This window comes from Carcharhinus amblyrhynchos, chromosome 16 (assembly GCF_965287045.1).
Source record: "Carcharhinus amblyrhynchos chromosome 16, sCarAmb.v2.hapA, whole genome shotgun sequence".
NCBI lineage: Eukaryota > Metazoa > Chordata > Chondrichthyes > Carcharhiniformes > Carcharhinidae > Carcharhinus > Carcharhinus amblyrhynchos.
In genome coordinates, this window is record NC_137339.1 from 8,300,355 (window position 1) to 8,314,723 (window position 14,369).

At 39.7% G+C, this 14,369-nt stretch overlaps 1 protein-coding gene across 1 annotated transcript in view; it reads left to right on the forward strand.

Annotated features, from left to right (window-relative positions):
- Positions 1–14,369, forward strand: part of LOC145353813 (E3 ubiquitin-protein ligase Itchy-like) — an 85,665-nt gene that overhangs the window by 56,897 nt on the left and 14,399 nt on the right. The window contains exons 15-22 of the mRNA XM_080204641.1: positions 2,784–2,856; positions 3,056–3,127; positions 4,680–4,768; positions 7,016–7,175; positions 8,354–8,487; positions 11,012–11,152; positions 12,124–12,244; positions 13,074–13,178. Of these exons, the coding sequence (XP_080060767.1) occupies positions 2,784–2,856; positions 3,056–3,127; positions 4,680–4,768; positions 7,016–7,175; positions 8,354–8,487; positions 11,012–11,152; positions 12,124–12,244; positions 13,074–13,178 (895 nt within the window). The remainder of the gene's footprint in view (positions 1–2,783; positions 2,857–3,055; positions 3,128–4,679; positions 4,769–7,015; positions 7,176–8,353; positions 8,488–11,011; positions 11,153–12,123; positions 12,245–13,073; positions 13,179–14,369) is intronic.

The following is a 14,369-nucleotide window of genomic DNA, read 5'->3' on the forward strand; positions in this document are numbered from 1 at the left end:
GAAAATGAGTGCAAAGAATTGTCCTGCTGTTCTGGGCAACACGGTTCCCATGATATATGTTCCAGAAAAAGGTCATATTAGCTGGTCACTAATTTTGCTGTTATCTAATGGACACTGTTAGTGTACAGTTGCTGCCAAGTTAGCTTACATAGGTCTATGCGAGATAAATTTGAAGCAAGATGACTTGATGGGATAAAGGGTATTTAAATGCAATCATTCCTAAATTATGGAAGACCAAGATGCAAAAGTGCTCATAATTGGGTACTTTGGGGGCAAAAGAAAATATAAAATGACAAATGAAACTATGACCCTGATATGGCAGAGGCTGGGATGAGGGAATTTTCTGCATTATCAACTGATCTGGGCATTGTCAATACTGACTTATAGTCTTTTCTATAATGAACAAAATATAAAGAACGTGTTGGTATAATGTCAAAAGTTGCTTACTTGAATTCTTTAGTTTGTCTATAGTTGTATGCTACAGGTTGTGAGATTTCAATGTGAACTTTTGCCTTGATGTGCTACTCAAAACTGATCAGATGCATGGTTGAGCTAATAGGAAAGGTGACAGGTGTTCAATTTTGGTTGTTTTTGCATGCTGCTTTCTTTGCAAAAACTTACTCCCTCCTCTGAGACTCTGACTTAAGAGTGATTTATAGTTGAATGTTGAAAGCTATCTCTGCCTTTTTCAGGGGCTATGCCTGCAACAGCGTTTCTTTCTACTGGAGTTTGGAGTTGTAGGCTCTGCATTTGTGTGTTTTTTAAAATTCATTCATGGGATGTGGTCATTGTTGGCTGGACCATCATTTAAAATAAAAGTTTATTCATCAGTTGCAAATAGGCTTGCATTAACACTGCAATGAAAATCCCTTAGTCGTCACACTCCGGCGCCTGTTCGGGTACACTGAGGGAGAATTTAGCATGGCCAGTGCACCTAATCTGCACATCTTCGGACTGTGGGAGGAAACTGGAGCACCCGGAGAAAACCCATGCAGGCAATGGGAGAAGGTGCAACCTCTGCATGGACAGTGACACACGCCGGGAATCGAATCCGTGTCCCTGGGACTGTGAGACAGCAGTACTAACCACCGTGCTGCCCAATTTATTACCTATCTCAATTACCTTGAACCATTGCAGTCAATATGGTATAGATGCACCCACATGTGGATGGGGTGCCTCAGTCCTGCTTTGCCCTTGATGATGTTACCCCAGTATTCACTATCTGCAAGTTGGAAAAAGACCTGTTTAATCCTACTTTGTTTCCTCTCAGCCAACAAGTTTTCTGCTTATCTCAATATATTAGCCCCAATCCCATGTGCACTAAATTGAAAAGCGAATTGCGTGGAGGACGCAGAAAGTCTGGTGAAAGATCTGGATAGGCTGAGTTAGTGGGCAAGGACCTGGCAGATGGAGTATAACGTTAGCAAATGTGAGGTTATCCAGTTTGGAAGAAATGATAGTAGGATGGAATATTATTTAAATGGTGAAAAGTTGCAGCATGCGACTGTGCAGAGGGACCTGGGGATCCTTGTGCACGAATCGCAAAAACTCAGTCTGCGGGTGATCAAGAAGGCAAATGAAATGTTGGCCTTTATAGCGAGGGGGATAGAATATAAAAGCAGGGAGATCTTGCTGCAACTGTACAAGGCAGTGGTGAGGCCACAACCGGAGTACTGTGTGCAATTTTGGTCCCCTTATTTGCGAAGGGATATATTGGCCTTGGAGAGAGTACAGAGAAGGTTCACCAGGCTGATACCGGAGATGAGGGGCTTAGCTTATGAGGAGACATTGAGTAGATTGGGCCTGTACTTGTTGGAATTTAGAAGGCTGAGGGGGGATCTTATAGAGACTTATAAGATAATGAAGGGGCTAGAGTACTCGTTAGAGTTTAGAAGAATGAGGGGAGATCTCATTGAGACGTATAAGATGATGAATGGGATGGATAGGATAGAGGTGGAGAGACTCTTCCCGCTCAAAAAAGACAGTAGGACTAGGGGGCACAGCCTCAAGATAAAGGGGGGGAGCAGTTTAGAACGGAGTTGAGGAGGAACTTCACTCAAAGGGTGGTGAATCTCTGGAATTCTCTGCCCGTTGAAGTGGTGGAGGCTGCCTCGCTAAATATTTTTAAGACGCAGGTTGATGGGTTTTTGATAAGAGAGAGGATTAAGGGTTATGGGGAGAGGGCGGGAAAGTGGAACTGAGCCGCGACAGATCAGCCATGATCTTATTGAATGGCGGGGCAGGCTCGAAGGGCTAGATGGCCTACTCCTGCTCCTATTTCTTATGTTCTTATGTTCTTATGATGAGCTTCTTGAGTGTTGTTGAAGCTGCGCTCATCCAATGGAGAATATTCCATCACACTCATGACAAGCACCTTTGTACTGCATTTCAGTGGAACTAATTTGACAACAGATCCAGTTTTGTGTATTATATGTCTAATTACTCTTAATTAGAGATGGGCAATAAATACTGGTCTAGCCAGCGATGTCTGTATCCCATAAGTTTTTTTTTAAAGTCAGCATCACACTCTGCTCCTCAGCCTGTTGCTTCTGAGTTGAGACATTTATGTTCACCTGGCTGCTAACCAAAATGAAATTGGGTCTTGTTGTGCAAAGCACATTTTAAGTGTCAGAGGTGACTGGCAGATGGAGATGGGGGTTAAGCATGAATATGTTTTGAATGTTTTAAACCTTTCTTAAACTGTGAACCTTACAGCTGATGATTTATTTCTCTCCTTCCTCCTCCATACCTGCCCCCATCCTTCTCAACCTCATGTTTTCCAGATCGAATGGTCCAAACATAGCATATGTTCGTGATTTCAGATCCAAAGTTTCTTATTTCAGGTTCTGGTGTCAGGTAAGCAACGTTTCATTTAGTACAGCGGTGAGGGTGGGGATTCTACCTACCTTCAGCAAAAGAATGTCAGAAAATTTGGATAAACGTGATTGTTTGTCCAGGAATTAGATCTGGAGAATCCTTGTGGACATTCCAAGTGAGTTTTTTGGAAAAATTAGTATTTGACTGATTTGTATAATGGAATTATTTTGTTTTCCAGCAACTGGCTGCACCTCAGCACATAAAAATAACTGTAACCAGGAAAACCTTATTTGAGGACTCATTTCAACAGGTAATTCTTTTGGTGGCAGAGGGAAAACTCTAACTAAATAATTAAATCTTAGTGAGTGGAAAGATAAGCCAGATAAGATAAAGGTCTAATTCCACGCACCTGTCCTCTTCCTTCATCTAGCCCCCACAATATATGTGAGTGCCACAAGTTTATTCATCTTTTATTTGTATTTCCCTCTACAGGACGAATAGCAGATGGAGTTTAATTTAGACAAATGCAAGGTGATGCATTTTGTTAGATTGAACCAGGGCAGGACTTACTCAGTTAATGGTAGGGTGTTGGGGAGAGTTACAGAACAGAGATCTAGGGGTACACGTTCAGAGCTCCTTGAAAGTGGGCAAAGGTGAAGAAGGCATTCGGAATGCTTGGTTTCATCAGTCAGAACATTGAATATAGAAGCTGGGATGTCTTGTTGTACAAGAAATTGGTAAGGCCACACTTGGAATACTGTGTGCAATTCTGGTCACGCTATTATAGAAAGTATATTATTAAACTGAAGAGTGCAGAAAAGATTTACTAGGATGCTACTGGGACTTGATAGATTGAGTTATAAGGAGAGGCTGAATAGACTGGGACTTTTTTTCTGTAGAGCTTACGAGTCTGCGGGGTGACCTTATAGAGGTCTGTCAAATAATGAGGGACACACACAAGGTAGATAGTCAATATCTTTTCCCAAAGATAGGGGAGCCTAAAACTAGAGGGCATAGGTTTAAGGTGAGAGGGGAGAGATACAAAAGTATCCAGAAGGGCAGTTTTTTCACACAGGGTGGGGAGTGTTTGGAACAAGCTGCCAGAGGTAGTAGCAGAGGTGGGTACAATTTTATCTTTTAAAAAATATTTAGTTACATGGGTATGATGGGTATAGAGGGCTATGGGCCAATGCAGGCAATTGGGATTAACTTCGGGGTTTTTTTTTAAAAAAAGGGTGGTGTGGACAAGTTGGGCTAAAGGGCCTTTTTCCGTGCTGTAAACCTCTGACTCTGAAGACAGCTGAACCTTAAAATATTGTTGATACATATTTCTTCCCTTTCAGTAGGTAGAGACCCAAAGGCGGGAGATCTTTGTGGTTTAGGTAGGAGTGAAGGAAAGGCATTAAATGAACCATAGGGAGTGGAGTCAAAACTCATTAAGGTGACCCCCAATTTATAAATGCATTTTCATAGAATCCCAACAGTGCAGAAGGAAGCCATTCAGCCCAACCACCAATCTCACCCAGGTTCTATCCCTGTAACCCCACATGTTAACCCCACTAATTTCCTGACAGTCGGGTCAATTTAGCATGGCCAATTCAGCATGGAATTTAGATTCAGTTAGCATGGAATTTAAATTCAGAAAAATTGACTTGAGCCTGCGAATAACTTATTGGCAAGAAATCACAAGACAATTGTCTTTATGATTTCTTGACCTGTTAATAGTAGGTGCAAGAATTCAGTCCTGGTTGTTGCTCAATGCAGTTAAATATTGTTGGAAGCATGCTGGTGAACTACTTTGTCTGTGACAAACTCCGGCTAACTAAAAATGTTTGCTTGTTGGCTTCCACTTTGTGTTTCAGATTATGAGCTTCAACCCTCAGGATTTGCGAAGACGATTGTGGATTATTTTTCCAGGAGAGGAAGGTTTAGATTATGGAGGTGTGGCAAGGCAAGTATCTCCATTAGACACTCAAGCTGGTTCAAATTAACAATCATGGTGCTCAGTTGATATAGAATGATGTAGCACAAAAGGAGGCCATTCAGCCTAAAGTGCCTGTGCTGGATCTTTGAGCGAGTTTATAGAATTAGGCCACTCACCTCTTTGTCTCTGCCCCCACAGTTCTCCCCCGCCTTCCAGGTGTTTAACCCGTTCTTTTTTGGAAGTTGTCATTGAAAGTGCTTCCACCGCCCTCATGCAGTGAATTCCAGATCATCGCAGTTCGCTGAGTAAAATGTTTGTTCTTCATGCTTTTCCTCTGGTTTTTTGTAATCAGCTTACATCAGAGTAACTTTGGTTAGTGACCCTTCCACCACTTCTGTATTTACTCTTTCAAAACCCTTCATAATTTTGAGGTTCATAATCTCTATCTAATCCCCCATAACCTTTTCTGCTCAAAGTAGAACAGAAGTCCTCTCATCTTTCCACAAATCGAAGTCTTTCATCGCTGACAATGTTTTGGTAAATCTCCTCTGCACCCTTTAAGGCTTTGACGTGTTTTCTGAAGTGTGATTCCCAGAGTTGAACATATTTCTCTAGCTGAAGCCTAACCTGTGTTTTAACAAGGTTAAAACTTACTTTTACTTATTGCAAAGATGTTTACATTTGTACTTGGTTTCCCTATTACTAAAGCCAAGGATCTTGTACACTTATTTAACAGTGTTATCAATTGGTCCTGTCACTTTCAAACCTTTGTACAGCCCCAAGTATATTTGTTTTTGTAACCCCTCTAAATTATAATCTAGTTAATTTTGTCATCTTCAATCTTACCTGCTGTGTCTTCCCATTTTATCACCCTGTGCCCTCATGGCCTTTTTACTACCTTCCTCATTGTTTACCATATTTTCAAGTTTTGTCTCACTTGCAGACTTTGAAAATATACCTTGTATACCCGAGTCCAGATTATTAATATACGTCAGTGCAATGGCCTCAAACTCTCAATTGATTTTAGCTTTTGGATCCCTTCTCCTCCACCTCCCCGCTGCCCCCCAACCTTATGTACACAAATGTGACGTCTAACTCAACCATCCTCTTCCCTTTTCTAAGGAAGATTGGAGATTGTGACCAGAACAATTTTGAATCTTGTATCACATAGGACTCTAGGGTGCATCTTATTTAGACCAGATGACTTTCTTATGTTATATGCTACCAACTTTTATCTATTTCTATCTGATGCAAATATTCTTCTATCACCCGCTTTATTGTGCAGCATCCTCTTTGATGAAGACAGATACAGGTAATCCTTTAGTACCTGAGCCAAGCCCTCTGTCTCCACCAGAATTCTTTTTTGGTCCCTAATCAACTCAATGGAGTTGTGTTGCCAATCTCAACCAGGCTCTTGCTAACCAAGGCTACCTGGTAGCTGGCATACTGGTGGAAGAGGCACTAGCTGGTTACAAAAATAAGCATAAGAATGAAATTCATTAATTCTCCCTGCTTCGCAATCTATATAATCAGTAACTCATAGACATATAGACCAGAAAGATTCCTGGTTCAATCCCCAACCTGTGCTGGATTAGCTGATCTTAGGATCAGGAAAGTTAAGATCTCACACCACTGCTGTTCTGCAACCTATGATACAAGTATTCACTTTACATAAGAACATAAGAAATAGGAGCAGGAGTAGGCCATCTAGTCCTTCAAGCCTGCCCCGCCATTCAATAAGATCGGACATAAATTGGTGTTGCAGTGATAAACTACAGTTCCCAGTTAGTCTGTCAGCCTTCAATGTCCAGCATCACAGAGGGAGAGTAGCCACTTAGGCATGATACCATAGCATGCCCTGGAATTCTACCTCAGTAAGAAATCAGTGCTGTCAGGTAGAAGGTATTAGAAAATTGGTGATGGGAAAAAGAGTAAGCTGTGAGTTATTGAAACTAATGAACCGTGATGAGCAAATGTTCCAACTGTACAAATAACCAATCCCAAGCTGAAATATTCTGTCACTTATAAATTAAGGGAATAAAGGTGTGTATTCACCCCATGGCACAATTTGAAAACCTCGCAGTGAATGCTTCACAGCTGTAGTGGAATATTTATTGAAGCTTAGAGTGCTACATTGTCTTGGTCAAGCACCAACTCTATTTGTCCAACACAGATGACTTGGAAATGGTGTGGCTTTAATAATGAGCCAGATTGTATGTTGAGAATGACTGAAGTCTGCTATCGGTGTATCTAATATCCATATTTTTTTAATAGAGAATGGTTCTTTCTACTTTCCCATGAAGTTTTGAACCCCATGTATTGCCTCTTTGAGTATGCTGGGAAGGAAAATTATTGCTTGCAAATAAACCCAGCATCTTACATCAACCCAGACCATCTGAAGTACTTCCGGTTCATAGGTCGGTTCATAGCCATGGTACGTTCCAGGAGTTACTTGAGCCTTAACGTTATTGTTCTTTTTAAGTCCTGTATACAGTTTTTTAAAAACTGGTTGGATGACAAATCCTACATTTTACTTAATCTTGTCATTGATTTAGTTTTGCGCAGTATAGTGTATGACACTCAAGAATCATATTGAAATGGTAACTAAAAACTTAGCCTACCTAACAAGCTTTACAGCGGTTACGTGTAGATTGCTGTAGGTGGTGATGAAGTGGCAGAAATGTTAAATATGTACTTAGTTTTGTATTGACCTGGGAGACACATTTGAGTTTGAATAGAAATTATACATCTGCATTCAAAATTTTTAAAAATTCATCGATTCAGAGGCTATGTTATTATTACATCTGCACATCTTGAAATAATCCAGGGAAGGGATAGCGGCAACACGTTTACACATTTAATAACATTTGTTAGGAACTGTGTTGTGTTGGAGTGCCAGTAGATAGTTATTGTAATGCCCATCTTTAAGATGGGTGCTACACCAGTCAGATTAACATTTGTGGTAGGAAAAATAATGAAATCCCTGTTAAAGGCAAAAATAGAAAGCGTATCGAAACCTGAAGCATAATAAATTGTGCGCAGGGATTTCACAAGTTAATGTCTTGCATACGAAGTAGGAGCAGAAGCCTGCTCTGCCATTCGGTAAAATCATGGCTAATCTGTTTGTGTTGAGTTCCCCATTCCCCTTCGACATCAATAACCTTTGATTGCCTTGCCTGACAAGAATCTATCTAAATACTGTATAAAATTATACTATAGTCCATTTTTACATTTTCAATGCTATAGGTATATTGGTAATGCCACCAGCAAAATCTGACTCTTAATATGAGCGTCAGGACTTTCCTGATATTTCCAGTGATAACTAAGATACTTAACACTACAGCTGCAGACCAACTTGCCTTTGCAAGCCCTTGTTTTATGTTTCTGCCTCATTGTCACCTCACTCCAGTGAACATTGACTAGAAATTAATTACAAATCTCAGCGTGCATGAATGATGGTTTGTACCTTTCAATACAACGTGAACTGCCCAAAGGGTTCAGTTCTGCTTAATGTACTCATGTGCTCTGTATCAACAGTGAAAGCAGTTTCTTCGTGTGATTACTTCTATAAATTAATTATAGTTTTCACTTTGCATTTCCTTCCCATGACAGGCTCTGTTTCATGGGAAATTCATTGACACTGGATTTTCACTCCCATTTTACAAACGTATGCTGAGCAAACCCATCATAACCAAAGACTTGGAATCAATTGATCCAGAATTTTACAACTCCCTCATTTGGATAAGGTTTGTATTTTAATATTTTCAGTGTTGATTGCAAACTTTAACTATTAATGACTCTGTAAATAAATAAAGTAGTCACGTAGCATATTAACATGCTTCATGCACGAGACAGAATTAGTCCGTTTAACCTGGCAAACAAAACACCCCTTCCCCTTTGGGTTACCTCCTTTTATAAAGCTTAATTCCCCTCAGATATGAGGAAGCTGTGTATTTCCTTTTTTGAAATTACTTCCTATAAAAGTTTACAATCCAACTACCTGAACTGGCATGTAGTTGTCATGTTTTTAAATCCCTGGAACAATCAACATTTTGGGGTTGGCTTATGATCAATCCATTCTAGACCCCACTCCTCAGTTTTGTTCCTCTGCAAATTAGCTGCTGATAGAATTGGCCTCTGGTCCCCTGTCTTTGGTGCATTCATTGTGCTGTTGACGATGATTCTGACCTTTCAAAGAACAGGAACAGGCCCTTCAGCCTTCCAAACATGCATCGATCATGTTATCTTGTCTAGACCAACTGCTTATTTCTCTCTATTCCCCATCTGTTCATGTGTATCCAGATAAGTCTTAAATGTGGCTAACATAATTGCCTCAAACACCTCACTTGGCAGTGCATTCCAGGCCCCGTCACCCTCTATGAAAAAACTTACCCTGCACATTCCACTGAACCCTTCCCCCACCTTATCTTGAACTTGTGCCCCCTTCTAATTGTCATTTCTGCCTTGGGGGAAAATGCTTCCAACTGTTCACCCTAATCATACCCCTTTTAATTTTATAAACTTTTATAGGCTGCCCTTTTCCTTGAAGTGCTGTTTCCTTAAACTGGATTTAGGGAAGTACGTTAGGCAACAGGCAGATAGAATACCTCTAAGCTGAGCCGGGGTGTGATGTAGGAGAATAATTGTTCATGTAGCTTTTGGGAAAATAGTTTGGTCTGTTGAAAATCCAAATCCAGATTAAAAACTTTCTAATTGTGAAGTATAAAATGCTTAAAATAAATCAGTGTGCATAATTTTAATGTAAAAATCTAATATTTTCCAAGGATACATAACCTCAAACTTTTGTGCCTTCTAAATTTTTCATTGCTGCATCCGCCCTGTTGATTTGAATGCACAGTACCTTTATATTCTGTATGGCTGTACATGCTATCTGAAAGGGAGAAACTTGAGTGGCCAGAGTGGTACCTTCTGAGTTGTTGTGCACAGCTTATGGGGAACATTGCCGCAAACCCCTTAGAGCTGCATCATTAGCATTGTTTGCAAAACTGGATTTCCTCCTCTTTTTGTCACTTTGTTTTCTCCAGCACAAGTGAAGGAATGTTGGGCATAAGCATAGCTTATTTTACCATTGATTTCAACCACTACAGGTTGAAAGTTCTGGGCCAGTCTTTAAGGCATCCAATTATCAAAGCTGTTGGGTACCTTTGGTTGCTTTCCTATGTATTGTATTCCTGTATGTTGATCAGTACCATATCAGTGGGAGCTTAGGCACAAATTAATGAATTGTCTTAGACATTCAAATGAATGAAAAGGCAAAACAGAGCAGGTTTATCCTTTCAATATTGAGAAATCTGATTCTATTTCCTTGGAATCCTGGTTCCTCAGAAGAGAACTAGGCCACAAGTGTAGCTGAGCCATTTTTAGCAATGTCTTTCCCGGGAGAAGAACCTAAAAGAATGAGGTCTGGGAATATATTTTTCAGTTGACAAGGAAATTTTAGGTGAAATACAAACCCAAGAACTGAAAAACCCAATGATGTCAGAATACAGAAATGTTGAGATACAATTGTTGGTATAGTAACTGTACTTGACCCATTACACAATCGGTAGGCAAAGCAATGGTATAGAAGTTGAGTAAGAGGTGCTTTTCTGAGTTTGAGCAGTATCTTAACTGTTGTAACATAGTTGTACCAAATGCTATCTGACTGCTACAAGTGGAAGAATATTATTTTCAGCTCTTGCATTCCTCATTTTGAAAATACATGGATTCACATGGTATCTTACTAACTTAGGGTATTAGCCTGCATGGTTCCTTAAGCTTGACTGGCCATTTTATTGTATTCAGCCAATTGTTCAAAGCTGGTAGCTTGGTGAAATGTTTACTACTTGCGATAGGGGAGAAAGCAGAATCTGAATACAATACCAGCCTTGTTTTTTCCCCTGCTGTCTTTACACAGCAAGCTTGTATTGCCATCTGTTAATCAGTTCCAGATTGATTACTGGCTTGGCTATAGTGTTATTGCACTGGGTGTGACCTGCTCAACACTAACAAAGGAGAGTTAATTTATAAACCTATCTTCTAACTTTACTGCAGTATTGTATTCATCATCCTACAATAATGTAACCGTGTTCTAGCTAAGATCAGAAATTTACATAATCAATATTCTCCACCTCCTTCACTGTGAACGTTCTCAATATTTAAATTAGCTTCTTGGTTTTGTTTGGTTCACTTTAAGCAATTTGCATTGCAAATAGACTAGACCCGCATTTGATTTTGTTTTTGTAATTGTTATTTTTAATGTCTTTCTAGGGAGAACAACCTAGAAGAATGTGGTCTGGAAATGTATTTTGCAGTTGACAAGGAAATCCTGGGTGAAATACAGACCCATGAACTGAAACCTGATGGCAACAATATACTAGTGACTGAGGAAAACAAAGAGGAATATATCGGGTAAGATGAAGTGAATGTCTTCAACTGCGAGTTATAGTTCAGCATTTTATACCTAAATTCATTTTACCACATTCCAAGTGACTCCATTTTGCTATGCTGCACTTGCTAAATATCTAAATGATATTTGCTAATACTACAGATACAGTGTAGATTGTAAGAATAGGATACTGATTTCTCTTCTGTTGAAGTTGTCCTAAGAAATGCAACTATTAAATCAAATGATGTTAAACAAATCAGATTTTTCCTGTTCCAACCAATGTAAAAATTGTAGTTGGGGTCTGTAAGAAATTTCTCAGAAAAATAAATTAAAACTTTACACCTTGTAAGTTGAAGTACAGTATGTTGCAAATTTCCTACATTTATAAATGAATAAAATTAAAAAGAAAAGTGCCCTTCCTACCTTTAATTTGCTAATCCTTCAATTCCACTTCTCCCACTCCGCATCCCACCCAGTAACCACCGATCGTGCTCGCTGAACCTCCCACTCATTGCGTATCGTGCTCCCCCACCCTCCCAGTCATTAGCCATCTTTCCCATTTGCTGCAACTCTCTTTTCTCATCTTCCTCACTGAGCAAGACGAGCAACGAGTGGAATGAAAAGCAGCTTTCGAGTAAGAGCAGCTTTGAGTTGCCCAGTCATGGAGGAAAGCCCCAAGCTGGAGAAACAGTGAGAGGGAAGGTTGGTTGAGGGCTAGAGGGGGAGTCAGCCAGGAAAGGAAGTAGGAAGGTAAAGATTGCTCCAAAATGATGCCAATAGGTTTAAACATATAAGAAGTCACACCTGGCACAAAACAATGTTAAAACAAAATTCCCAATGTTTAATGTGAACACCTGTCCCATTGACTAGCTGACGTTAAATTGAAACAACTTAAAATTGGGCAACTCGTAATGAGAAAGTAATGTACTGTAAACTTGCTGGAAACAGCTACTTGTTTTAAAATTAATTTAATCAAATGGTTTGAACTGTATAGGCTTGTTGCTGAGTGGAGACTATCACGAGGTGTTGAAGAACAGACGCAGGCATTCTTGGAGGGATTTAATGAAGTGCTTCCTCTGCACTATCTCCAGTCATTCGATGCCAAAGAATTGGAGGTATTGTAGTTTGAGTGCTTTTAGTTTCATTTGTGTGTTTAATTTGCTGGTGGCAAATTACCTGTGGTTACCCATTTTTTTTTCTATCCTGGCTTGAAGAGGAGAGTTCTGTTGAAGCATGGATCAAGTGAAGGCCGTTGACTGGCGATGGGCTTTGTATAACTAGCATCTACTGAATCTAATCTGTGTTGTCACTTTCCATCTTTGATTCAATGTTGACTCTAAAGGCAGTCATTCATTCTAGAATATCTGTTTTCCATAACAGTCTATGTTAAACTCTGATCAGTTGAATTCTTAGAGTTGTGATTTGTTTGTACACCTATATTTATTCTTCAAATGTTTCATGCGTTTTAGAAGAGTGCCACATTTTTTGTTGCTTTTAAGAATGGTAGAATCTTTTTCTTCAAATTAAATTTTTAAAAAATCCATTTCCTATGTTTACACCAACATCTGAACCCGCTTGACCTGAACTTCATTTCTGAGCATTTAATCTGATGACAGCATTTGAATTTCTTCACCATGCCATCAGTCTTAAACTTGGCCTTGTCGGATATTCAAATTTGCCTTTCCGAATCGCCCCTATATCATTTCTTGTGCCAAGAAGATTCATGGGAGGACAAGTTGGGGATGTTTTGTATCAGTATTTGTGGAGGAAGTCCTCTCCCACCACCCCACCCCCTTCATTTGGAAAGTGGCATGAAGCAGCTCTACAGATTATTCATATGAGATATTACATCTGCAAGAAGACTGTGTTTTCTTATGTTGCCTGTATTCTTTTGCTCTGTGGCCTTGGGCTAAGGAATTCTTGATTTTACTCAAATGTTTACAGGTACTTCTTTGTGGAATGCAAGAGATAGACTTAAATGATTGGCAGAGAAATGCAATCTATCGTAACTATACCCGGAACAGCAAACAGGTGGTGTGGTTTTGGCAGGTATGTCGTGGGCTCTGTATTCTTCACATTGTTGTGCTCAAGTGTTCTTACTACAGAAATTTCTCACAAGCTCTGTAGCTGTTTTGTTATAAATAATTGAGTGCCATAACTCAGTAGCGTCAGGCAGTATATCAATATACTTTCCTTATGAGGTGCCTTCGCTGGGTCTCTTGTACTTCAGGAAAGGAATCCTGCCATCTGCTACCTGGTGCATCCTACATGTCATTCTAGCCCCACATTAGATACTTTTAATGTCACCTGGGTTACTAAGCTTTGGAAATAAATATTCTGTTTATCCAATCTTAGAGAATGCAAAGAAGCCATTCAAAATGCCTTTGCTGAGTTGAAAGAGCTGTTCACTTTGATGCTGCATTCCAGCTTTCTTCTCATAACTTGCAAATTTGTCTTCATCACATACTCCATATTCAAGAGGCGGCTGGATATAGCACTTGGGGTGAATGGGATTAAGTTTATGGGGAAAAAGCATGATTAGGCTGTTGAGTTGGATGATCAACCGTGATGGCAGAGCAGCCTCAAAGGGCCAAATTCTCTCTTCTATGTATATGTCCAATTGGCTTTTGGAAGTTCAGAAGGAATCTGATTTCTACCCCTGCCCCTTTCAACTGGTCAATTCTAGATCATTGTAGCATGGTGTAAAATAATTGCTCCTAATTTCACTTTTTGTTCTTTTGCCAATTAGTTTAAATCCAGGACTCATAGTTATCAACCTACTTAAGAAAGGATTTTTACTTTCCCTTTTTGCTCCGTCAAAGCCCTCAATTTTAAATTTATTTTCTGATATCTCCCCTTAACTTTCCTTGCTGTAAGAAGAACAAATTCCTGTTTCTCCAACACTCCACGTAACTCAAGTTCCTCTTTTCTGGTATCGTGTTAGTAAATCTCCTAAGTACTCTTAACATCTTCCCTTTAATATGATGCCAGAAGTGTACACAGTACTCCAATTGAGGCCTAACCGGTGATTTGTCAAGATTTATCATGGCTTCCTTTGTTGTCGTGTCCAATGTGCTTTGGAAAGACTGACATTCCACGCACTTTCTTAATTACCTTACCAGTTTAAAGTTTATTTATTTGTCACAAGTAGGCTTACATTTACACTGTGATGAAGTTGCTGTGAAAATCCCCTAGTTGCCATATTTCGGCGCCTGTTCAGGTGCACTGAGGGAGAATTTA